General features: G+C 37.7%; 1 protein-coding gene across 1 annotated transcript in view; it reads right to left on the reverse strand.

The window, feature by feature from the left end:
- Positions 1 to 20,051, reverse strand: part of COPS3 (COP9 signalosome subunit 3) — a 35,883-nt gene extending 15,832 nt beyond the window's left edge. Inside the window, exons 1-4 of the mRNA XM_043977492.1 lie at positions 19,836 to 20,051; positions 12,397 to 12,526; positions 1,718 to 1,830; positions 1,577 to 1,626 (exon numbers count right to left, since the gene is read on the reverse strand). Of these exons, the coding sequence (XP_043833427.1) occupies positions 1,577 to 1,626; positions 1,718 to 1,830; positions 12,397 to 12,526; positions 19,836 to 19,896 (354 nt within the window). The 5' untranslated portion in view covers positions 19,897 to 20,051. The remainder of the gene's footprint in view (positions 1 to 1,576; positions 1,627 to 1,717; positions 1,831 to 12,396; positions 12,527 to 19,835) is intronic.
- Positions 20,052 to 26,088: the final 6,037 nt, after the last annotated feature.

Here is a 26,088-nt window from a genome sequence, read left to right on the forward strand (position 1 = left end):
AAACTGGCATTCAACTGTCTGAAAGAATTTCTTATGAGACAAAGCAATTTTAGCCCCAATTTTGAAAACCAGAAGACTATAAGCCTTCTTCAATTTTTAAATGAAGAAATTCGAATGTTTATAACTATAGACAAACAAAATATGTAAGTTCTGTATATATAAATATAAAGAAGTTCTGATATATCACCCGCCTCTTATAGTATAGGACACATCATAAAAAAACACTTTATCCAGAATATATCTAACAAAATAAAGTGAACTTATCATGTAACAAATACAAGAGACAATAGACAGTCAATTATAGATTAATATCTACAAAATATTTAAAGAACAAGAAAAAGGCTTCCAACATGCTGTGCTGATCTTTTTTGGGTGAATTATGGGATAAGAATCACATTAAGATAAGTAAATGTGGAAAGGTGATTTTCATCAGTTAAGGGAGTATATTGATAAAATTACAGATATTACAAAGTACCACTATTTTTGATACATAAACTAGATTAAGTAAATTAGTTAATAAGTGCTAGCATTTGCTCTTTGGGAAAGCCAATTAGAATAGTATAAACCGGAGGCAGCTAGGTGGCACAGTGGATAAAGCACCAGCCTTAGATTCACGAGGACCTGAGTTCAAATCCAGCTGCAGACACTTGACACTTACTAGCTGTGTGACCCTGGGCAAATCACTTAACCCCCATTGCCCCCATTAAAATAAATAAATAAATAAATAAATAAATAAATAAATAAATAAATGAATGAATGAATGAATGAATGAATGAATGAATAAATAAATGAATGAATAAATAAATAAATAAATAAAAGGATAGTATACACCTTCCTCCCAAGAACATTATCTCATACTTGAATTTAACACTGAATTCTTATTGAATGTAAGACCTTACACTGTGAGGTATGACTAAAGGAAGAACACACACTGATTTTTCTGGGTAGCATCTTTTTTTTTTTTTTGCAGGGCAATGAGGGTTAAGTGACTTGCCCAGGGTCACACAGCTAGTAAGTGTTAAGTGTCTGAGGCTGGATTTGAACTCAGGTACTCCTGACTCCAGGGCCTGTGCTCTATCCACTGCGCCACCTAGCTGCCCCACCAGTAGCATCATTTTATAGTCCCATTTCAAATATACTGAAGAACTCACATGCCAAGAGACTGGGTGGTTACTATGAACCTTTCTTTCAAACTACAGTACTCTTAGAGCTAAGGCGTATTTTATATTTTCAGTCTCTTTCAGACCAACACATTATAAACTATTTAAAATTCAAACAGATAGAAAGGCAATACGCTATAATAAAATAAATATTAGATTGAGTCCTAAGACTATAGTGCCTTAAACTTTCACACTGCTGACTTGTTTGGTCACCTATGGAAAGTCAGTTAACCTCTCTGTGCCTATTTCTTCTATACAAAATGGTGAAATTAAATGAAATGGGAAAAGTACTTTGAGTTGCTCAGGAGGTACTATGTACAAAGTATTAATATTATTAACTTTAATCTTCAATCTAAACAAGAAAAGTTAGAGAGTATTGTATATTGGGCTTATAATGACTAAATAAAAATTCTTACCTGTTTTCTTTCCACGAGAGCATTTGTTAACTGGTGGCAAAGACCAGCAACTAGATAAAACAATAAGAAATTTTAAAATTCAACTAACTATAGTAAACATAAACATATTCAAAAGAAAAAATAAATTAATGTATAGCTTACAAGTGTCTGTTGCATATCTAATATGTTCCCCGTTACAAGTGCTGATAAAAAGCTGAACTTGTGAGAATAATGTTTCAAAGTCAGGTACACTGGGCATAGAAAACTTCACAAACCTAAAATAAGGAGACAAAGATTCAATTACTTTCATTTTGGGGAAGAGGAAACAAAGAGCTGTCTAGGAAAAATAATTTATGGGTATGAATGCCAAAAATACATAAATCTACTCTCTTTGAAATGTACTTTAAACTTACCTTTTTAAAATGTCTTATTGATGTCTGTTGTCTTTATCTCAGTCATTACTAAAAAACCCTTCCCTCCTTCTCAAGACTGAACCCTCTCTTATAAGAAAGAAAAACAATTAAGCAAAAGTACCAGAAACAGTTACCACATCTGCCTGGAAAAACAATATTGTGCCCCATAAATCTTTTGCCTCTTTGCTGAAAGGAAAGAGTTCTTTATCAGTTCCTCTGAATAATCACTGGATGTTTACTTACTAAGAGTCTGGCTTCCAGTAGGTAACATTTTTGTTTAGCTATGCTTATTTTACTCTACATCAGTTCACAAAAATCTTCCAATGCTTCTCTGAATTTTCAACATTCTTACTCATATTTCATTACATTTTTGATGGGAGAAATATCCTAAGGCTCTATCTTCATGAAAATTATGGTAGTTTTTCCTTCAAAGATAAAACTGTCTTCAAGATTTAATTGGCTCAAGAAACTAAGGGTTGGGCTGTTGACATGGCCTCCTGTTTATCTGAGTGAAAAACAGACAAGACACAAGGGGCTAGAGCACCTTGCTTAGGTTTTTGGCTGAGGAACATGAACAAGACTGCCACGGGAATGCTGTGCTCAGCTCAATCAAAAATATCTTTGGGCAGCTAGGTGGCACAGTGGATAAAAGCATCAGCCCTGGATTCAGGAGGACTTGAGTTCAAATCCGGACTCAAGACACTTGACACTTACTAGCGGTGTGACCCTGGGCAAGTAACTTAACCCTCACTGCCCCCCCCCCAACAATATCTTCGACTAACATCCCTTCCCTGTTATGCTTCCCACCTCACATGAAAAGGCCCTTCTGCCTGTAAAGGCAAATCCACTATAAGTAAACATGATCCCATTTATCTGGTCTTCTCTGGGGGACTGCCCCTTTATCCACCCCACACCCATCTCTCACTAATCTTTAATTTCTCTCTGTCCACTGGCTGCTTCCCTGCTATCCATTAAAAAAGCAAAACAAAAATAATGCCCCACACACAACAAAAAACACTCGATCCACACATCACTGCTAGCTATCATCTTTTCAATCCCCTTTTAATGCCCTTGATAAACTGGCACTTTCCTACTTTTCCATCCTTTATATACCTTACTTTACTGCCACCACTCCTCCATCCCAACCCTCACCCTGCCATGCCCTCAATGCCTTCCTCCACATATTCTACGATTTAATGACACTGGTCTCCTTGCCACAGCTCCTCATTCCAGGCATTTCAGTGGCTATCCCTCATACCTAGAATTCACTCCTGGAATCCTTGAAGTAATAAGCTAAAATCCTCCTACCTTCTGTAAGAAGTCTTTCCTAATCTCTCTTTTTTTTTTTTTTGAGGTGACAAAGGCTTTATTTTCTTCTCATGAGGAGGCACCCTAGTGTGCAGCTAGTGGGTGCCCAGAAAGGGGGCTCACAGGCCCTGTTTTATACCCTAGTCCCTAACACGAATGGACCTTCCCCTTTTTCATCACTGGTCGGGGTTACAATCTACTCGTAAAAACTAGCTAATCGGAACGCAGTATTCCCACCCCTCTTCCTTGTATGGGCATAACTCAGGAGTGGACCTTATACTTCCTTATATGGACAGAACTCTGGAGAGGACCTAATTGAGACCAGGGCTCCTTGAACCATGTGACCTTACTAACCTGAGGGGGAGGAGGGGATCTGAGACCTTTGTCCTACAAACAGGTCAGGAGGAGTATGACTGAGAGGAGACAACTACCCATTTCTCACAATCCCTCCTCTTTATTTTTGACTATTTGGCTCCTCTCATTCCATTTATTGAATATTTCCTCTGCCTTTTGGCTATTTCCTAATCTCTTTTAAGGTTAGTGCTTTCTCTCTGAGATTATCTCCAACATACCTTAAATATATCCTGTTTGTATGGTGTCTCCCCCATTAGATTCTGGGCTCTTTGAAGGGCAACTGTTTTTGCTTTTGTCTGTATACCCAGCACTTAGCACAGTGCCTGCTCTGTAGCAGGCACTTAATATATGCTTGTTAATTTGAATTGACTTCTCCTGCTATGATTAGGTAAATCTGTTAAGTTTACATGCCAATCTTGAACCTAAAGTACCAACCCAGACTAATCCAGATCTGACCTATTACAACATTTATATAAAGAGGGTTTTTCTCCCCCAGTTATTCATTAAAGAACACCCACTTTTAAGTGCTGTTATAAATATCTGGATATACATACTAACTCTTGAGAGGTAGAGAAGCAAAATGAATAGAGCACCAGCCTCAAATCCAGGAAGACTTGGGTTCAGGTTCTGCTTTTAACATATACTAGCTGTGTGACAGTAAGCTAAGCACTCCTGATGTTCAAGGCAACTAAGACCAAAATTTGCAGAAAAGGTGCTGACCTGGGAGTTCCCCATGTCAACGAAATCTCTATTACTACACTGGGTCTTAGAATGTAACTTACTTGGGAATAGGGGTTATTTCATTCTTTTATTTGTAACTCTAGTACTTAAACATGTAATGCCTACTATACAGGGACAGGGATAAGCGCAGGATAGGCATTTAAATGCTTGTTGATTGATTACTTCTGTCTCTTAGAACAGAATTGTTGGTTCAAGCATATGGACAGTTTGCTTTTTTCATAATTCTAAATTATATTCAGAACAATTGGATCAATTCACTAATTCAGAGTATTAGTGTCCTAACTAGTCTTCACATAGCCCCTCCAACATTGACAGTTTGTTTATTTCAATCTTTGCTAGTCTGCAAACACAACAGTTGTTTTTAATTTGTTGGTGAATTGGAGATGCCAATATTTTCCCGCTTAGTTTCTTTTGTTATTCTTCAATGATCTTATTATAGCAAAAACTTTTCAATTTTATGTGATCAAAATTTTTTTTCTTGTTTAGGATTCTCCCTATAGCTATGGTTATGAAAGGTGCCTCCTCCACTCTCTTCTAATTTTTTTATGATGTATGTTAATTTGCAGGTTGTATATCCAGTTTTAGATTTTTATTAGGCATGGTGTAAGATATTATGTCAACTGAATTTCTACAAAATTATTTCTAAGTTTTCCCTGCATTTTTTGTCAAAAAGGGAATTCTTCCCCCTAAAATTTATGCACTTCAGTTTATTAAACACTTTACTATTGTTTTCAGCTGCTTCTGTTTCCTGCTTTATCTAGTCTGTTTCACTGATCTACTTTTTCTGGTTTTGAAATAAATAGTACTGCCAGCTATTGTATTCAAGAGCTGAGAACTTTTTTTACATTTAAAATATGATAAAACTTTATTTTTTAATTGGTAGCTTTGTGAGTGATCATCAACATCTGAAACACCTGAGATATTTTTTTTTTTTACAATCACACCTGAGACCATGCCCAGGATCCAGAGCCAGAATTCAGAGCTACATCCAAAGGACATCCCAAGAATCATCTGAGAAAAGATTTCTAAAGACTTGAATGACATGTTCCTACTTTCCTTTCCCCATTGTCTATACTATTTGCAATGTCCACCTACTAAAGGGGGGGTGCCCCCTTTAGCTTTTATCAATGTGTTGATGAACTTTTTTTTTTTAATTCTGTTTACATTGTTAGTTATAAGTATATGTAATGTTATTGCTTCATTTAAGGAAACTATTTATTAATGAAGCACAGGGGGGAGTGTGAGAATATTATTAATATTACAGGGGCCCCCTACTGTCTGAGCATGAGACAGTATGTGTGAGAATAGGCCCCCTGCTGTGTGAGCATGTGACTACCCTCCACCAATCAGCTTGAAGCAGTGTGTAAGGCAGTTGGTTTTGGGAGTTGGTGGTTGGAACCTCCTCTTGGGGTTGGCAGCTCTGATTTCTCCTCAAGGATAGGTTAGGTTTTCCTATTCTTTCAGAAATACTTGTTCTCTCTTTGTTAACCTCTAATATATTTTAATAAATGTTTAATGCCTAAACTGTTAAACAGTTGGACTAGTTAGCTTTCCCCACAAGGGGACAGATAGGGTAATCACACACATTTAGTTGTACCCGTCACCGTGGCATAATGAATAGTGTTGAACCTGGAGTAAGGAAGACCTGAGTTCAAATCTGGCCACTGACATTTACTACCTCTGTGATCCTAGGCAAGATCTTTAACCTCTGCCTACCTCAGTTTCTTCAAATTTAAAATGGGAATAAAAATTATAATAATAGCATCTACTTCCCAGGATTGCTATGACCATTAAAATGTGATATTTATTAAGTGCTTTGCAAAACTGAAGGCACTGGGGCAGCTAGGTGGCGCAGTGGATAAAGCACTGGCCCTGGATTTCAGGAGGACCTGAGTTCAAATCTGACCTCAGACACTTATAACCCTGGGCAAGTCACTTAACCCCAATTGCCTCACCGCGCCCCCCAAAAAAACAAAAACAAAACTGAAGGCACTATAGAAATGCTAATTATTGTTATTAAAATACCCTATCCTATGCTATTCTCTATGACTAAATTGGAGAGGAAAATCTGTACTGGTAGTTTCCTCACCTAGACGTTCCCAACAGCAATGAAATCACAGGTCTAGGACCTAGGCAATAGCTTGGTTGCAGCAAATTGCTGGGATTCCTAAATCCATTTTTCTTTTCTCATTCCTTTAATTAAGGAATTTAATCCCTTCATATTTCAGATCACAATTGTTAAGGTTGGTTTTTTTCCCCCCTTTTGAATATTTTTATATACTTTTCTTTCACTGAAGTCAGCATTTAGTCTCTTTGCTTAAAATAATTTGGGTCTGATGTCCTTCCCTCAAATTAATTTTTTCTTGGGGCAGCTGGGTGGCGAAGTGGATAGAGCACCGGCCCTGGAGTCAGGAGTACCTGGGTTCAAATCCGGCCTCAGACACTTAACACTTACTAGCTGTGTGACCCTGGGCAAGTCACTTAACCCCAATTGCCTCACTAAAAAAAAAAAAAATTTAATTTTTTCTTCTGTTCCTAGATTTTTCTGTACTAATTCCATTATTCTCTTTTTCAAAAGAAAAAAAATCCATTGCTACAGAATATTTATATTTTGTTCTAAATTCCTGCCATTAGACTGACTGGTTTGTTTCTTTCAAAGATCTACTTTCTTTTCTATTCATTGATATTTTAATTTAATTAATCAATTATTCTCCAGAAACTATTCCAGAGTTTCTTGGTGCTATTGAGTGGTGATTGCTGAGTTTGTTATAACATCCTTATCTTCCAAATCTTAGGATTTGGACCTAATCTCATTAAGTTGCAAAATAAACATTCACTGAAGATGACGCTTTTCATCAAATATTTTATTTCTCTCCCTCTGTAAGTTTTTATCTGTCATTGTTATCCTGCTATGGGTGTCCTTGCTGCAAGCATACTTCTTCCCAGCAATCTTTTCCCTTCTGTAATGGCAGTGTGATGTAGGTAAAGAGAAGGAATCTGATCAACTTCCATGATCTGGGACTGAAGTATTCTATTCCTAGTCTCTCTGTTCTTCCTTTCCTCACCAATACTAGAACTCAATCTCTGGTTTTTACATTTTCTTTCTCTTTGTCTCTGTCTCTGTCTCTTTCCCTTTATGATTTATACTTCAGAGCTGATTTTGTTCGGCCATGATTATTTACACCTCAAATCTTTAGTATTTCTTATATTCTTTTCACCATCTCCCAGGCTATTACCTACTTCCTGGATGAATTTAATGCACTTCTTTTTTAAACAAATTTTTAATTGATCTTTTGTTTTTATCACTGTAGCAACCTTTTATAATAAAGAATAAAAAAGAGGAAGAAAAACAATGTTCCACAAAACTAACCAATATATCTTTTAAAATGTGGCATTACATGAAATATTTCACATTCATGGACCCCAACTTCTGCAAAATAATAGAGGAAGGCTTCTTAGGATACAAGTTCCATCTTTATAATTTTATAACAATCAGATTCTATTATTTTTAGTTTAATGTATTTCTAATTTGAAAGTTATTTTCAACAGTATTTGATAGTTTTCTTTTTCTTTATCCTAGATGCCTCTTTGATATATTGACTAAGAAGGTACTGTTCTCTTTTTTTGTATTATAAAGGGCTATGCTAACAAGGACACATTCTTTCCTTTGTAACAACTTAAGTACCCTCCTTTGTCATCAATATCTAGTACCAGCTCTAAGCAAAACTGTCTTGTAAGAAGCACATCTTCTCCTCTGTTACACTTAGAGCCAAATAGCTCAGAAGAGAATACACAAATACATACACACACAAATACACACACACACAAATACACACACACACACAAGAGTTATGTGTTATCTGAACTGTCAACACCACCTACTGACAGTGTGTGTCACACATGAATTGGAGTTAACCTGTCTGTATCCGGTACTGCCTTATTTGAACAGCAGCTATTAAGGACTCTGAAATTCTTGATGCACTACAATATGTATATGTCCATGTGTGCAACCCTTTTTCTGCTTCTGAAATTCAGTTAAGAGGGAGATTAATGAGATGCCCAATCCCTCTATACTTTCCTTGATGTTTATATACTCTTTTCACCTCCCCCATTTATGTGAAACAGCTCTTCTCCTTTCTCCTAGTTTTTGTACTAAAGTATTCTTTTTTTCCTTCCTTCCCCCCCCCCCCCCCGCTCTAAAACCCAACAAAATGGGACAGAAGTATACCCATGCCCTGTGTGTTTTGTTTTGTTTTTCATGCCCAGTGTTTTTAACTTAACTCAGTCTCTGATCCTAGATGGAACAATGTCACTTCTCTCCCAATTTGAATGTAAATACTTCATCAGCATTTAGCTCTTTCTAATTGAACACTTTTACCTTACTAGGTTTCTCTCAGCTCCAGTGTTTGAATTTCAAAGTTTCTATTCAGCTCTAGTCTATTCATTAGGAAAACTTAAAAGTCCTCTGTTCTATTAAACTCTCTTTTCCATGACAAATGCTGGAAAGAATGTGGAAAAAATGGGATACAAATGAATTGTTGGTGGAGCTTAGAACTAGTCTAATAATCTGGAGGATAATTTGGAACTAAGCTCAAAGAGCTATAAAACTATGCATACCCTTTAACCCAGCAATACCACTCCTAGGTCTGTATTCCACAAAGATCAAAGAAAAAGGGATAAGACCTTTTTGTACAAAAATATTTGTAGCAGCTCTTTTTGTGGTGGCAAAAACTTGTAAATCAAGAGGAGGTTCATCAATTGGTGAATGGCTAAACAAGCTGCGGTATATCACTGTGACAGAATACTATTATACTATAAGAAATGATGAGCAGGATAGTTTCAGAAAAACCTGGGAAAACTTATTCAAAGTGGTGCAAAGAGAAGTGAGCAGGACCAGGAGAACAGTGTACACAGTAACGGCAATATTGTAAGGATGATCAACTATGAAAGAATTGGCTACTCTGATCAAGACAATGCCAAAGGACTCATGATGAAAAATGCTATCTGCCTCCAGAGAAATGATGAACTCTGAAGGTAAATTGAAGCATACTTTTTTAAACTTTATTTTTCTTGTTTCTTTTTTTTTTTGGTCTGTGTTTTCTTTTGCAATATGGCTAACATGGAAAGGTTCTGCATGTATAACATAGCAAATTGCCAGCCTTCTCAAGGAAGGAGAGGCAGGTGAGAGAGAGAATTTGGAACTCAAAATTTAAAAATATGATTGTTTAAAAATTTTTATATGTAATTGGGAAATATTTAATGAAATAAATTTAAAGTCCATTTTCCCTCCTGTAGGATTAAACTGTTTTTCAAGCTAAGTTATTCTTGGTTGCTGCCCTTTTGTCTTTTGGAACATCATATTCCAAGATTTTCTCTCCTGTAAAGTAGTTGCTGCACAGTTCCCTCAGCCATCAACCTGAGGGGAAAAAAAACACCTCTTTTCCTTGTTGGTGTGGAGGTGACCTAAGACAATAAACTATTGCCATCTCTTCATTTCTCATCCACCTGAATTCCTTTGGACTTCTCCACTAAGCCCCTAGGAATTTCATCATGAGGAACTTGCAGGATAATGATCTTGCAAGATCAGCCTTGCTACTCAAACTACCTTCTGCCCCTCTAACTAACTGAAGAGGTAGACTCCCAAACCTCCCATTCATTTCCCACTGAGTTCTAGTCCTTTGGACTTCTCCAATATACCCCTAGTACTGGGGGTGCCTTCCCCCCACCCAACTCCCCTTTGTGTGTAGTTCTCTCCCATTAGATTGTAAGCTCTTTGGGGGCAGGGACAGCTTTTCTTTTGCTTACTTTTATCCAAGTATTTAGCACAATGCCTGACAGATGAGATAGTTAATGTTTATTGCCTACTTGACTAGAAAGGCAATCTGGTACCTGGTTCTACAATTGCTACAGTTACAGCTACTTAAAGACTCAGAAAAAAAGGGTTCATTGTCAAAACTGTTCAACATCAGAAACTGATATGATTTTATCAGTAGAAATGACAAAGAAGAGGCATTATCATATGCTTTGTTGCTGTATCCTAAGGAACATGGAACTTTTTCATCTGGTTTTCAGTTGAAAACTTCCACTTGTATAGTCTCCTCTATTTAGAACATGAGCTCTTTCAGGGTAACCCTAGTGTTTAGCACCTAGTGTACTTAATAAAGGCTTCATTCATTCATTCTTGTACATCTTGACTGTAGTTCCTTGGGACATGAGCCTCCTGCCAGCTGTTTATAGTATTTTTTTCTCCGACTTGAAAACTGGATTTTGGATACAAGATTCCTGGGTCAGTTTGGGATTTCTTTCAGGAGATGAACAATGGATTCCATTTTGACTTTGCCCTCTGGTTCTTATAGCTCTGGATAGTTTTGAAAAATGATTTCCTGAACTACAGTATCCAAGTTTTTTGTTTGTTTATGTTTTTCAGTGACTCTTAAATTATGTCTCCTCAGTCAGTTTCCCAGGTTAGTTATTTTTGATAGTAGGTACCTTACATTTTTTTCCTATTTGACCTTTTTTCTATTTCTTGTAGTTTCATGGAGTCATTAAGTTCTAATTCCTCCATTTGATTTTTCAAGGAGTAAGATTTTCCACTTTCTATTTGAAGCCATTTATTCTATTGCCTTTTGAATTCTCCTCCTCAAGAGCTCCTATTTCAATTCTAATTTCATTTTCCCCTTCTTCATTTCTTCCAGCCATTCTTACATTTCTTGCACTTAAGTAATTTTTTTCCTCTGATTTGTGAGACTACTTTCTCCTTTGATTCTTTATTTGTTGTGAGATTATTCCCTTCTTTTAAGTTTGCTTCTTGGGCTTCTCTTAACCAACAGAATTTTTTCATTGTTTGTTTTCTTATGTTGACTCATTTTGTGCTAATCAATATTTTCCCATTTATGAGTTATTTCAAATATCATTTACTTGCTATAATGACCTATTACATAATACTAAAATACCATTGATTAAACAAACCCCATTGTCCACACCAGATCTCTCTCTCTCTCTCTCTCTCACACACTCACTCACACACACACACACACACACACACAGTGTTATTGGAAATCCTGTTTGATTAGGTCTTAAATAAAGTTTCTTGTAATTGACTGAGCCTAAATCTATATAAAACTCAAAGTAATTTTGCTTAAGATCAATAGGAATTTTATTAATATTATCCATCTCAGTCATGTTTAATAATCATTCTCAATTTTTATTTCCCCAGTTAGAAATCTTTGAATAAAATACTGAAAAATAATGTTTAAAGTACTCCAAGGTACTAGCAACTTAGCCTGCCAGAGGTAAACTGGTAGTGCAAAGAACAGACTGCTGGGTCTGGAATCCAGGAAACCTGAGTTAAAATCCAGCCTCAGATACTTACTAGCTGTGTGATCCTGAGCAAGTTACTTAACCTCTGTTTGCTTCACTTTCCTCAACTGGAACGTGGGAATAACAATAGCACCTATCTTCCAAAATTATTGTTGAAAAAAAAAAAAAGCATTTAGTTAAAAAAAAAAAACAAAAAAGGGCACTTAGCACAGTGCTAAACAAATGGTAGGCACTATATAAATGTTCATTCCCTTCCCTCTAATCTCATTCACTTTCCATTTTCAAAAAGAATTTTAATACTAAAAACCCCAATTTTATCAATCCAAATGAAAAATTAAAAAAACCTGATAAAACTGAATACAGAAGTAAACACAACTGGTAAAACCAGGTGCCAAGTCAAATACTTGTAGAATCTTGAAGAAATCATTCACATCTCTGGCTGTTTCTTCCTTTGTAAAATTACTGGATAGAACTAAATGATATTGAAAGTCCCACCCAGCACTAGCACTCTATAGTTTTCTAACATTACTATGTTACTACAGGAACATTACTTTGACAGCTTCAGTTTTACAGAAAAATTGAATTTTCTTTAGATAATTTGCTTTCTTTCTCATATAAATCCTCAAAACTCTAGTTCATAAAAATTTTAAGTTATTTTAGGGGTTAACGTAAGTTAATATGTATTATAAATAAAACAGCACTTACAGAACTGCAAGCACCCCCAAGGAATGCTCTTGTACATCCAAAGCACCAAGCACTGTATCAAGATGGGATAAATTTTTTGCTAGAAGTTCTCCACTTTTGTTAATCAATTCACAAAGTTGAGTCATTTGCCCTAGAAAACATCAAATAATGGTATCACTCACTCATGGTACCTTAAAATGACACAAAGGGGCAAAGACAACACTGTAAAAATATGAGAAAATAAAGAATACACTATAAGAGTTCATAAATACTAAGTTGAAACAATTGAGGCTAAAACCATAAATAAACACCCTTCATAGAAGGGAAAAATTTATGACTAAACAAGAGATAGAGAGCATTACAAGATGTAAAATAGAGAATTTGATTGTATTAAATTAAAAGTTTTGCATAAGCAAACCAATGCAACCAAGAATAAAAGGAAAACAGAAAGCTGGGAAACAATTTTTTATAGCAAGTGTCTCTGGAAAAGGCCCCATTTTTCAAACATATAGAGAACTGAGTCAATTTTATAAGAATACATCGTCCCATGCATTGTTGGTGGAGCTGTGAACTGATCCAACCATTCTGGAGAGTAATTTGGAATTATGCCCAAAGGGCTATAAAGCTGTGCATACCCTTTGACCCAGCAATACCACTTTTGGGTCTCCCCAAGGAGATCATAGCAAAGGGAAAAGGACCCACATGTTCAAAAATATTTATAGCTGTTCCTTTTGTGGTGGCAAGGAATTAGAAATTGAGGGGTTGCCCATCAGCTGGGAATGGCTGAACAAGTTGTGGTATATGAATGTAATGGAATTCTATTGTGCTATAAGAAACGATGAGCAGGAGGAGTTCAGAGAAACCTGGAAGGACTTGCATGAACTGATGATGAGTGAGATGAGCAGAACCAGAAGAACATTATACACAGTATTATCAACATTATATGTTGATGAACTGTGATAGACTGGATTCTTCTCACCAATATAATAGTACAAGAAAGTTCCAGGGGACTCACGATGGAAAAGGATCTCCAAATCCAGAAAAAACAAAAAACAAAAAACTGTGGAATATGGATACTGATTGAACCATACTATTTCTTTTATTTTTGGTGCTGTTGTTTTTCTATCTTGAGGTTTTTCCTTATTGCTCTGATTCTTCTTTTATAGCATGACTGATGCAGAAATATGTTTAATGTTGTTATGTATATGTATATATGTGCGTGTGCGTGTGCGTGTGCGTGTGTGTGTATGTATATATATATAAAAACCTATATTGGATTGCCTGCTGTCTGGGGGGGGGGGGAGAAAAATAGAAAATTGGAAATCTTATATAAAGAAATGCTGAAAACTATCTCTACATATAACTGGAAAATAATAAAATACTTCTATTTTTTAAAAAAAGAATACATCATCCCCCAGTTGATAAATGGTCAAAGAATATGAACAGGCAGTTTTCAGATGAAAAAAATCAAAGCTTTCTATAGTCATGTGAAAAAATGCTCTAAATTACAATTGTGAGGTACCACCTCACACCTATCAGATTGACTAATATGACAGAAAAGGAAAATAATAAATGTTGGAAGGGATGTGGGAAAACTGGGACACTGGAGGTAGAGGTGGTTGTCCTTCATTCTAGAAGAGGACCAAAATGATACCACTGTTAGAGTCAAGGTATAGTGTCTCATTGTGGCTGATTAGACCAATATGAGCTCAGAAGGCTCTACCACAGGCTGGGCACAAATAGTCCATATGAACATATGGAGTGGAGATGTCTCTAAATTTGCTCATGAAATTATGCCCAAAGAGCAATCAAATTGTGCATAACCTTTGATCCAACAATACCACTATTAAGTCTATATCCCAGAGAGATTTTTAAAAGGGGGGAAGGGGAAGGACCTACTTGTATAAAAATATTTATAACAGCTCTTTTTGTGGTGACAAAGAATTGGAAATTGAGAGTATGCCTATCAATTAGGGAATGGCTAAACAAGTTATGGTATATGAATGTAATAGAATACTATTGTGCTATAAGAAACGAGGAACAGGCAGATTTCAGAAAAACTTGGATTTATATGAACTGATGCTGAGTGAAGTGAGCAGAACCAGAACATTGTACACAGTAACGGCAACATTGTGCAAATTTCAACTATGAATGACTTAGCTATTCTCAGCAATATAATGATCCATGACAATTCCAAAGGGCTCATGATGAAAAAAATACTATCTACATCCAGAGAAAGAACAGATGGAATCTGAATGCAGCATACTATTTTCACTTTATTTATTTATTTTTTTGTGGTTTTTCCTTTTGGCCTGTTTCTTCTTTTACAACATGACTAATATGGAAATACATTTTACATGATTACACATATATAATCTATATCAAATTGCTTGCTGTCTTTGGGGAGGAGGAGTTGAGGGAAGGAAGGAAAAAATTTGGAACTCAAATTTTTTAAAAATGTGTTAAAATTTGTCTTGATATGTAATTGGAAAAAATTAAATACTATCTATCTAACTAAAGAAACAAACAAATAAATAAACAGATAATCAGAGGAATGTCCTTCATTCTCAAACACTTCAGGAAATCACTAAATATCAGAGTTGTTAATTTAATTCATTCTTTCAACTTTCACAAGTATGGCTAAAGTACTGTTAGCTGTCTATAAAACAGATGCTCATGGTCATAAATCAATGTTAATACAGTCATACAAATTTATCACCACTAGAGGAAAAACAATTTAAAGCACATGCTTTGTTATTGATTATAGGTTAGTATCAACACCTTCACATATGAAGGTCAGACACACAACTTCAGTTATTATAAACTGAGTTTTCATAGAACATACTTCAAAACAAATAAGGAGGCAACTGCACTGGAATTAATCTTTGGAAGAATCCTCTTAAGTTTTCTTTCCAGATATTCTAATTTACAGTTTAAACTTCAAAACATCAATACTGATTATTTTTACTTCATAGTTCATTTGTCCATTTAACATTTTGTAGACATTTTCTTTATTAAAGTGATACCTGAATGACAATGATTTAAGCGGAAATTAAAACAAATTTAAGATTTTAAAATAGCATTACTACTGAAAAAGATTGCAGCTACATCATGACAAGCCAATTCTCAGCTAGTGATAATACAGGATATACTGGTATTTAACTGATCAATAGCTAATTTGATCTTTTCTAAGAAATTAGGTAATGTTCCATAAAAGGCAAGGTACATATTAGAATAAGCAAGCTCCATATTCTTTTATTTTCTTTTTTCCCCTCCATATTCTTAATATCAGTTAGATATACTTTCATGATATGTCCACAAATTCAACTGAAAAACACATTCCCTTTATCAAAGCTCTTATGAGAAGTCAACTAGATAATTTCTTCTAGTTTGTAACACCCTAACTTTTTTTTTGATACTCTCTTTTTAGGTTAAAAAAAAATGCTTCAAACCAATAAATACCAAAGAACAGCTAAACAAGAAAATGATTTTTAAGAACAATTAGTTTTTTGCCAATTAGGAAGCCAAAGCAGTATTGAGATGTATAATCGGATATACTCTCTAACTGGTGATAGAAAATCAGTCAATATTGGACTAAGAAGAAAAACTAATTTTGAAAATATAAGAGGGGCAGCTAGGTGGTGCAGTAGATAAAGCACCAGCCCTGGATTCAGGAGGACCTGAGTTCAAATCTGGCCTCAGACACTTGACACTTACTAGCTGTGTGACTCTGGGCAAGTCACTTAACCCTCATTGCCTCTCCTCCCCCTCAAAAAAAAGAAAATATATGTATTGGTAAAAGTATCAATACATGGCAAAAGACTTTCTACTAATCAGTGAAAATGAGAAATTCCATTCCCCTTGTTTAATTGTTAGTGATTAAGGAACGTGATGAATAGTTCCAAATTTGATCACAATAACAAAATACAATTAAACAAATGAGTCTGATGTAACATGCTTCTTCACATATGCTAAAAAGCCCTCTGTCAGAAATCCTGGCATTTGGGAAGTTAAAGAAATAGTAACACATTGTTTTAAGGAAAACTGGTTTCTGCTGATCAAATCAAGATACACAATATGAATAAGTATTTCAAGTCTGAACTTTTGCTTCTCTATTTTTTGTCATAATATTATGATTAGCAGCTATAATGAAATTCAAACAAAAGTCATGGTAAAAAACTGGGAAGAAATAAAGACCCTGGCAGGTTAAAGAAATTTGCCTTATCACTACCCCTTCAAGACCTCAGATACAGAATCACAAAAGGTTTAGAGTAGAAATGTATTCTACAGCAGTGTCAAAAATGGAAAGCTTAAGAGTTAGGAAAGTCAAAACAAAACAAAACAAAATATGGGAATCTCATCAGGGTGTTTCTCTTCCTTGATCAAAATATTTATTCAAGAATTGATACCACATAGCATCAGTTAACAAAAAGCATAATAAAGGCCAGACACTATTGTAGTTGTTGAGGATAAAAATAAAAGGAAACAATCCCTGTTTTTGAGAAGCTTTTATTCTAGCAGGGAGACCAAAAAAGCCTATATACATGTGTAATACTTCACAAATGTTATTGATAATTCAGTTAGACCACCACCATTAATTTTGGAACGAACTGCTACTTACTCATTTGAACAAGTCAATTAACCTCTCTAAAGCCTCAGTTTACTCATCTGCAAAATGAAGGCTGGAAAGGATGATTTGATTCCTTCCAGCTCCAAATCATCTGATCCTATTAAGTACAGATAAATTAAGCTACTTGCCCAATATTAGAATACATATCTGCAGCTGAACTGACACAATAACTTACATATGTAGGAAGTCTTACAGTTATCAAGCACCTAACCTTCATTATCTCACGACTCTCCAAACAATGCTATGAGATGGTTACTGCAATTATTACATCCTCATTCTCATCTGAGAAAGCAGAGGTTCAAAGAGATGAAATGACTTGCCAATATAGGTACGAAACATTAAAATGGAACTTAAACCCAAATCTCCTGATTCCAAGACTAGTGTTCTTTCTATTGAATCATGATACCTTTACCCTCACTCCCCTATTTAGTGCTCTGTACCTAGGACATGAAATTAAGTGAGAATATGAAGGAAAGAGGCACAAATTGCCTCTCAAAGAATCAAAATCTTTTTCTTTTCTTTTCTTTTTTTTTGCGGGGCAATGAGGGTTAAGTATCTTGCCCAGGGTCACACAGCTAGTGTCAAGTGTTTGAGGCCACATTTGAACTTGGGTCCTCCTGAATCCAGGGCTGGTGTGTTATCTACTGTGCCACCTAGCTGCCCCCAAAGAATCAAAATCTTAATGCTAGAAGAGATGTTGAGATATCTAGTCCAATTCCTACCCAAATCACAGATCTAATTTACAATATCCCTGAAGTATGGTCACTTCCAGTGATAGGGCATTCACTGTACTCAAAAGCAATCTAGTCCAGATGTTGAGCATTTATAATAGGAAATTATTCTTTAGATTTCACTGAAATATGCCTCCCTGTATCTTCTTTGTTTTATCCTTCAAGCCAAGAAGAAAAAACTTAATTATTCCACATGGCAATTCTTCACTACTTCAAAGAAGATGTCATATTCCCCTAAATCTTCTTTTCTTTAACTTAAACATCAGTAGTTCCTTCAATCAGTGCTCTTATAAGTCACTTCAACTTCCTGATCACCGTCATCTGTGTACATTCTGGTTAGTCAATATGTATTCTAAATTATGGCACACAGAACTTGGCACAATAATGTCATGATGATCTGAACAGGTCATAGTGTAGTCATATATTATGTTAGTATATTATGTCCTACACCATGGACATCCTCTTCCTTTTGGTGATGCCTACGATCACATTAGCTCATTCTAACATTGAGCTCACAGTTCATTAAAAGTCCTAGGTCTTCACACTGCTTTCATTCTGTACTTCTCCAACTGAGTTTTTGAACCCAGGGGCAAAACACTATATTTATTTCTATTTCATTTCATCCTATTCATTTTGGCCACTAAAGTAGGCTGTCAAGATCTTTTTAGTTTCAGCTTCTATCATCCCATGTATGAGCTACTAGCAACTACAAATTTGATCTAACTTACTTTATCTAAGTAACTGATTAGAAAGCTGAACAGAATTGAGCCAAAGGCAGAACTCTGGGGCATGTCACTAGCGACCTCTCTGCAACACATTAATCAATACTCTAGGCCCATTTAAACTGTTCTGTCGTTTAGTTCATCCAATCCATAAAGATATGGCCAGAAACCTTGTCAAATTATTTCCTTGATCTACTAGTTTAAACCCTGTTAAGAGAGGAAATGAGATTATTCTGGTATGACTTGTTCTTATAATAGTTCACATTTAGCTCTCCAAAGTTTGCAAAGAGCTTTACATAGTTCTTTTAAGCCTCACACCCACCCTTTCAAGATGCAGCTACAGACACTAGCATCACTGTTTTAATGATTATTACTATTTTATCACTATGTTATCATTATTTTAAGGATGAAAAAATTAAGGGTCACGGATTTGAACACAGGTCTTCCTGATTCCAAACCCAGTACTTTAACATCTTAATGAACCCAAGCTGGCTCGTAATAATCACCTCTTCCTTAAGTGATTAAAAATAAAAGCCCTCCCTTTAACAATTTTGTTGTAGAATTCTACCAGGAATTCTCTTCATTCCACCCTTAAAAACTGAACTCTATGGAGAAGGGCTTCTCAATCTGCTGGCTTACTAGGAGAGGACCAAGGCACACAATTGTAGATTCTGAATGGGGGGCAGGAGACAGAAACTAGTAAAGACAGAGAAGTCATTGGTGCATATATACTTTAGTAATCGCAGAAAAAGGCAGAGAGTCTAGATATGGCTATGGGGATCAAGAGCCTATAATTCAAACTATACTGAGCCTTCTTCCCCGAGAAGCTCCCAAAGGGGTAGTGGATGAGAGTGACAGGCACTCGGCCAATCATGGAAAGGAAAGGGGGACCCCCCACGCCAATCACCGTGCAGGATAAAGAGATGGCGGAAGTCACCGCCCAGCAAACTGTCAAGCAAAGCGACTCTCTCTCCGAGGGGGACCCGGCCTGGGTGCCAAGAGGGGATGGGATCTGGGTTCGGGAAAGGGAAAGGGAGAAGGGAAAGAAGATCATTCTCTTCTCTCCTCCCTCCACAAACGGCTGGTGGAGGCGGAGCCAAGGAGGCTAAAGGGGGGAGGGGAAGCCTTCCCGGGAAGACCAGCCTCCAGAGCCACCAGCTGGGCCCCTACCGGAGGAGGAGGCTCCACCACAGCTCGGCGCGGGAGCCAGACGGGAGGTGGGGGGTCTAGGCCTAGGGGAATGAATGAGGCTCGAGCGAGACGGCGCCTCCCCTACCCAGGGCCCCCCGCTGCCTGCCGAGGAGAATGAGCAGCGGCTCAGATGAAGGAGTGTGGGCCGGACCGGGCCGGGCTGGGCCCGGCGGCCTGGAAACTGACCTTGAGCAGAGAGTTGCCGGACGCTGTTCACGAACTGCTCTAGGGCAGACGCCATGTTCATCCCGGGGAGGAAGGGAACGGGGAGACGGGGGGAGAGGGCAGAGGGAGGCCCAGGCGGCAGCAGCTCCTCGGGCGGGAAAAGGTAGGAGCTCTGTGGACTAGCAGCGATTGACCGAGGTGGGGGGGAGCCCCTCAGGAACTCCCGCTTGCCGTCACTTCCGCTGAGGTAGGTATCGCGAGAATACAACCGCACGGAGTCTGGTTACTGTTGCCATAGAAACAGTTGTCCGCCTTCTAAGGAAGCGGATAGTTATTATATGGTCTGAGGAAGAGGAGTTGGGGGGGAATTTTAAATCCGGGCACCTGCTATAGCATTGTCGTAAGGTGCTGCTAGATACAGAGCAGAAAAGGCTATTGGAGGTCATCTAGTCCAACCCTCAATCCCCTCTTCATTTTACAGAAGGGGAGACGGAGGTTTAGAGCCACGAAAATCCAACCCAGGTGCTGGTCCCTTCCCGCAGCAAAGTTGTCATGACGCCCTCTGAGATACCCTGTTGCCTTGGAAACGTCCTATTCGAGATTGAGGATTTATATAGATATAGATATAGTTCATATATTGTTCCTATTAGGCAGCTGGGTAGTGCAGTGGTTAAAGCTGGGCCTGTAGTCCAACCCGATTTCAGACACTTTGTTAGCTGTATGATCATGGGCTCTCAAAGGGTCAATTTCCTCATCTGTAAAATGGGGATAATAATAACCCTTACCTCCCCTGGTTGTTGTGAGGATAAAGTGAGCTATTTGTAAAGTACTTGGCAAACTTTTAAAACACTCTATAAATGCTATTATTATTACTGTTATTATTCTACAGGACACCACCAAACTGCTAGTCACTCAGGCTCAAAACCTAGGTGTCATCTTTGCCTCCTCACTCATGCCCCCTATCTAATCTGTTGCCAAGTCTTTTCAATTCTACTTCCTCATAACCTTTTGGAGCCTCAGCTTCATTATCTGTAAAACCCCATCATAATAGCAATAGCACTACCTCCCAGGGTTGTTGTAAGGATCAAATGAGATAACTGTAAAGTGCTTAGCACTGTGAGAAAATAATGGGTTTGGGGGGAGCCCAGAGGGCTCCCCACTCGAGGTAGCCTTGCCTGACTTTTTTTTAAGGCCAGCCCAGAGTCAGGAGAATTGCAAAGGAAATGTAGATTGACCTTCCTGACTACTTAAAGGAAGTAAACTTACCAGACCACGCTCAAGTCATGCCAATCAATGGACTTGAATGTTACTGGCCAATTAGCTTGGATCAATGTGCAGTGACCCACCTCTACCTTCAGGAGAATAAAAACCCTTGGAGAGGAGGGTCTTGATCTCTCTTGGCTCTCTCTTCCCTTTCCCATGCTGCCCTCTGGCTCTTGCTCTCTATCCTAGGTATGTAGGGCTTCTAACCATGTGCTCTCACTTTCTCTAACATTTAATATGCTTTAAAAAATGCTTAATGGGGGGTGGCTAGGTGGTGCAGTGGATAGAGCACCAGCCCTGGACTCAGGAGTACCTGAGTTCAAATCCAGCCTCAGACACTTAACACTTACTAGCTGTGTGACCCTGGGCAAGTCGCTTAACCCCCACTGCCCCGCAAAAAAAAAAAATGCTTCATGTCTAAAACTGGTACAGTAGCCTCTAATTTCTAAGCAGCAATATATTAGAAACTGCAGCTTAAGTTTCCTAAAACTTGGAACAGAGATAGGCACCCCCATCTAATTTCAAATGACACAGCACAGTGCCAGCCAGACACACAGTAAGTGCTTTATAAATGGTAGGCATTATTATTATTATTATTATTATATACACATGTTCTTTGCATTTTCACTGTCTTTCTCCAAGCTTCGAATTTTCTCCCTAGTTTTTGCTTCCTGGCTTTCCTGTTTCCCTCCAAGTCCCAGCTAAAATCCTATCTATCTTGTACAAGAATCCTTTCCTGATAACCCTCTCCTCCACACTTCCCCATACATAGCTTAAAGCTAGTACCTTTCTCCCGGTGATTATCTCTAATTCATCCAGTCTCTACCTTGTTTGTATTTGTTCGCATGTTGCCTTCCTCTTGAGACATCGAGCTCCTAGAAGTCTGGAACCATGCTTGTGTAAACACCAGTTGTTGTTGAATGACTGACTAACTTCTCCATCTGACTCCAGCTTGTCTTTCCAGGCTGATTGCACATTACGAATCACTAACCCTTTCCATTTCTGATTTAGCTTCCCTGGTGTACTTGCTGTTCTTTAAACAATGCATCCTTTCTCCTTTTCTGGCCCTTTGCATTGGCTGTTCTCCATGCCTGGAATGCTTTGCCTCGTCAACTCCTCCGCTTAGTTTCCCTGGCTTCCTTCAGGCCTCAACTCAAAGTATACTTCCTGAAAAAGACCTTTCCCAGCCCCGAAGCTATTCATTCCTTCTCTTTCAGATCACTTCCCATCTGCTTTGTATGTACCCAGTTATTTATGTGTTGTCCTTCACATTTTAATTTACACTGGGTTGGTTGTTTTGTTTTGTTTTTTTTTCCTTTCCTGACACAGCTCTTAATAAATGCTTGTTGACTGACTTACTCCCCTTTCCATAAGTAGGCCAAACTAGCCTACTTGCTGTTCCTGATATACATTCCATCTCCAGTCCCTGTGTTTTTACATAGACAGTGCCTAGAATTCACTTCCTACCCACCTCCACCTCTTGTAAACCTTAGCTCTCTTCAAGGCTCGATCAAGTGTCTGTCCCTTAGAGCCCTTTTCTGATTCCCCCAATTGTTAGTGTCCCCCAGTGATTTTGTATTTATTTTGTCTCCTGCTTGTATTTGTTTATCTGTAAACATACTGTAACCCTCAATAGACTGTAATCTCCTTGATGGCAAATTTTGTATTTGTATCTCAGTGTCTGGCATGCAATGAATGCTTAATATATGTTTGCTGATTGATGGTGGGCATGAAAAGACCAGACTGAAATACATACAAAGCAAATCCAGAACAGAAGCAGTTCAAAGGAAGTCAATAAAAATGTATAAGATTGAAAAAGAAGATGGGCTGGAAGAATGCCCAAAACGAAGGATAACTGATGGATAGTCCACATTCTTCTCTCCTCCAACTGTATCCTCCAGATGTTAGGAGAACCCAAGGAAGGCCCCCTACATATTGGGTGGACCCGCTGTGTTAATTTGTATTAGATAGGCAGACATGAATGGGTTGTCCTATGTGTTTTTGAAGGGGAACCTACATCAATAAAATCATTGGCTCATTGGAATATTTGAACTCTAGGCTTGACACAGAAATGAATAATAAATAATCCTTATTTCATTTGGCTGGGGGGCGGGGCACTGTACTACAGAAGGGTTTCCTGAACTCAGTGGGAAGTTAGGAGAGTTAACATCTAAATAATCCTCCCAATGCTTAGGATAAATCAGAAGTTTCTCCTGTGAGAAGCAAAACAAAAGATGACCAGATAACAGGAGAGACTGGTCAAAGAATCAAGGGATTATTAAAATTTAGATTGACCGACTAGATATCAGGACAGACACACCTAAGGAGTATGGGGAGATAAAATTCTATAGCAGGAAAGTCAATTAGGCCTGGCTACTTACTACCTGACCTGAACTAGGAGACAGAGATAACCCCAAAGGTCAGGACCATCATTTCCAAAAAGAAAAAGAAAAAAAGAAAATTCCACTCCACTCTCAGGAATATGACAAGCATCCAAGCTTTCCCCAAAATGAAACTTTAGTGGACTCCCCATCTCTCTATAAAAGCTTTTGCCTTCCCTGTGCTGGAGGAGAATGTTTCTAAGCCCTCCTCCCTGAGGGGTGAAGTCTTTGACTTCCCACTTGGTCATTTTCTCTAGCGCCAAATAAAAGACCACTTTAATTCTAATTGGACTGTGTTCGAGAGTATAATTCTTTATTGAGCAATACCTAAGAATCCCCACCACTCCCCCATGACACAGATTCTGTGAAAATAAAGCTGGGTTCTTCAAAGGGACTGGTTCAAAGAGAAAGATAAGGAAAAATGACTAAAGGTGTGAGCCTGGGTGGTTTGAAGAATAAGGCTGGCATTACAGAAATAAATAGTTGAGCAAGAGCATGGTCCATTCAAAACAGAGGGCCCAGGAGGGAGTCCACGGGCACTAGGTCATTTAATTTTCTTATACCTCAATTTTCTTGTCTGAAAAATAAGGTTTTAGACTAGATCACAGGTATCAAACCCAAACCAGATTAAAATGTAATTTGGGAATAGTTGGAAAAATAGATAAAATGCAAGAAAACATAGATAATATTAATATGTATTTTTCTAAGTCAATATGCAGCCCACACAGATCCTTATATATGATTCACTGAGTTTGACACCACTGGACTGTTATCTTTTTTCCAATTCTAAATACACGATGCTAATCAAAGCTGAACATTATCTGTTTTGAATGGACCATGCTCTTGCTCAATAATTTTGAAGAAGAGCCTAAGGTCCTTACTTGACCATTTACCCTTCCCCATTAATTCCATGCTTGCAAATGAACAATGTAGTCTATATAGTTCCTGATAGCTACTCTGCTTGGTTTTTACTCAAGAATATTATCCTTCTCCCAGTATAAACTGAACAGAAATCTCATCATGGCATTTGCCCGTTTTGATACTGAATACCTCCTCAGTACCTTCAGTTGCTCTCCCCTCCGATTGCAAGGTGGAAAAACTCCTCCCAAAGCCTCCCTTTACTGAGGGCGCAGAATTTTCCAACCAACTTTCAATTTCCTACTTAACTGCTCCACTTGGTTTTCATTCCACAAACAAGCTGCCTTGTGCCCTCTGGCAATTCCCCTCCCTTTTCATCTTCCTTTTGTGTATTGCCTTCTCCCCTTAGCTGGTATGGTCCTTGAGGGCAGAGACTGTCTTTTTCTTATTTGTATTCCTTGCACTAAGCACAGTGCCTGACACATAGTAGGAATTTAATAAATTCATTGACTAATACTACAAGAAATACCTACAAGAAATCTAGAGATATCAATCTGCATAAGGCTAGCTTGACTCTAATAGAATGCTTTAAAATTCATTGAACCCAGAATCTTCACATTTAAGGCAGCTAGGTGGGTGGTGAAATGGAGTACGAAGCCTAAAGTCCGGAAGACTCATCTTCTTGAGTTCAAATCTGATCTCAGACACATACTACCTGTGTGACTCTAGGAATGTCACTTAACCGAACTTGCCTCAGTTTCTTCATCTGTAAAATGAGCTGGAGAAGGAAACGGCAAACCATTGAAGTATCTTTGCCAAGAAAACCCCAGATAGGGTCAGGAAAAGTCAGACCTGAAAGTACTGAACGACAATTAAAAAACATTAGCATTTCCACTAGCATATTTATAAATTATTATTATTTTTGTTTGTTTTTTGCAGGGCTATGGGGGTTAAGTGACTTGCCCAGGGTCACACAACTAGTAAGTGTCAAGTGTCTGAGGCCGGATTTGAACTCAGGTACTCCTGAATCCAGGGCTGGTGCTTTATCCACTGCGCCACCTAGCTGCCCCCTCACTAGCATATTTATTTATATTCCCAAACTCACATTTCATTACTATACAGTTTAATAATTGCTACTTCCTATCCACAATTAAGTAAACAAATTAAGTAAACATTTCCTTTTTGGTATAGGAATCTTAAAATGTTCAAACTAGACGAAATATTTCAAGCCTCTTATTTTTCAGGCAAGGAAACTGAGACCCAGCTATGGCAAGGACTCACTCAAAGTCACACAGCTAATAAGCTACGATTCTTATCTTCTTCGACTTCCGCAATTGCTAGTATTTTCTCCCTCTTCAAGTTACCTTGTTTTTATATTTATCTGTATACATGCAACATCCTGCCTAAAGAGTGTAACCTCTTTGAAGTCAGGGAGTGTTTCATTTTTGTTTCTGTATCTCCAGCTCTTAACACAGGGTCTTGCATGTAGTGGGTAACTGAAAAAAAGTTTTAATTGAATTAACAGTTCTTTTCCACATTGCCTCAGAATCAATTAAAAACATTTAAATCTGCCTCAACAGTCTTTTATAACAACACAATAGCTCTTGGCCATGGGTGTATCAATCTTAGCTCCTTTTACAGTCTCAGTTTATTTGAATTCAATCCAACTCTTCTGCTACATCCCTAGAAAACTCTTCCATCTTTATTGTCAAAAAAAACCAGTCAACACAAGGGAAGATCTAGGAAGAATCCAAGGGCCGCAAAACAGACTC

Source organism: Dromiciops gliroides, chromosome 1, assembly GCF_019393635.1.
Source record: "Dromiciops gliroides isolate mDroGli1 chromosome 1, mDroGli1.pri, whole genome shotgun sequence".
Classification (NCBI taxonomy): Eukaryota; Metazoa; Chordata; class Mammalia; order Microbiotheria; family Microbiotheriidae; genus Dromiciops; species Dromiciops gliroides.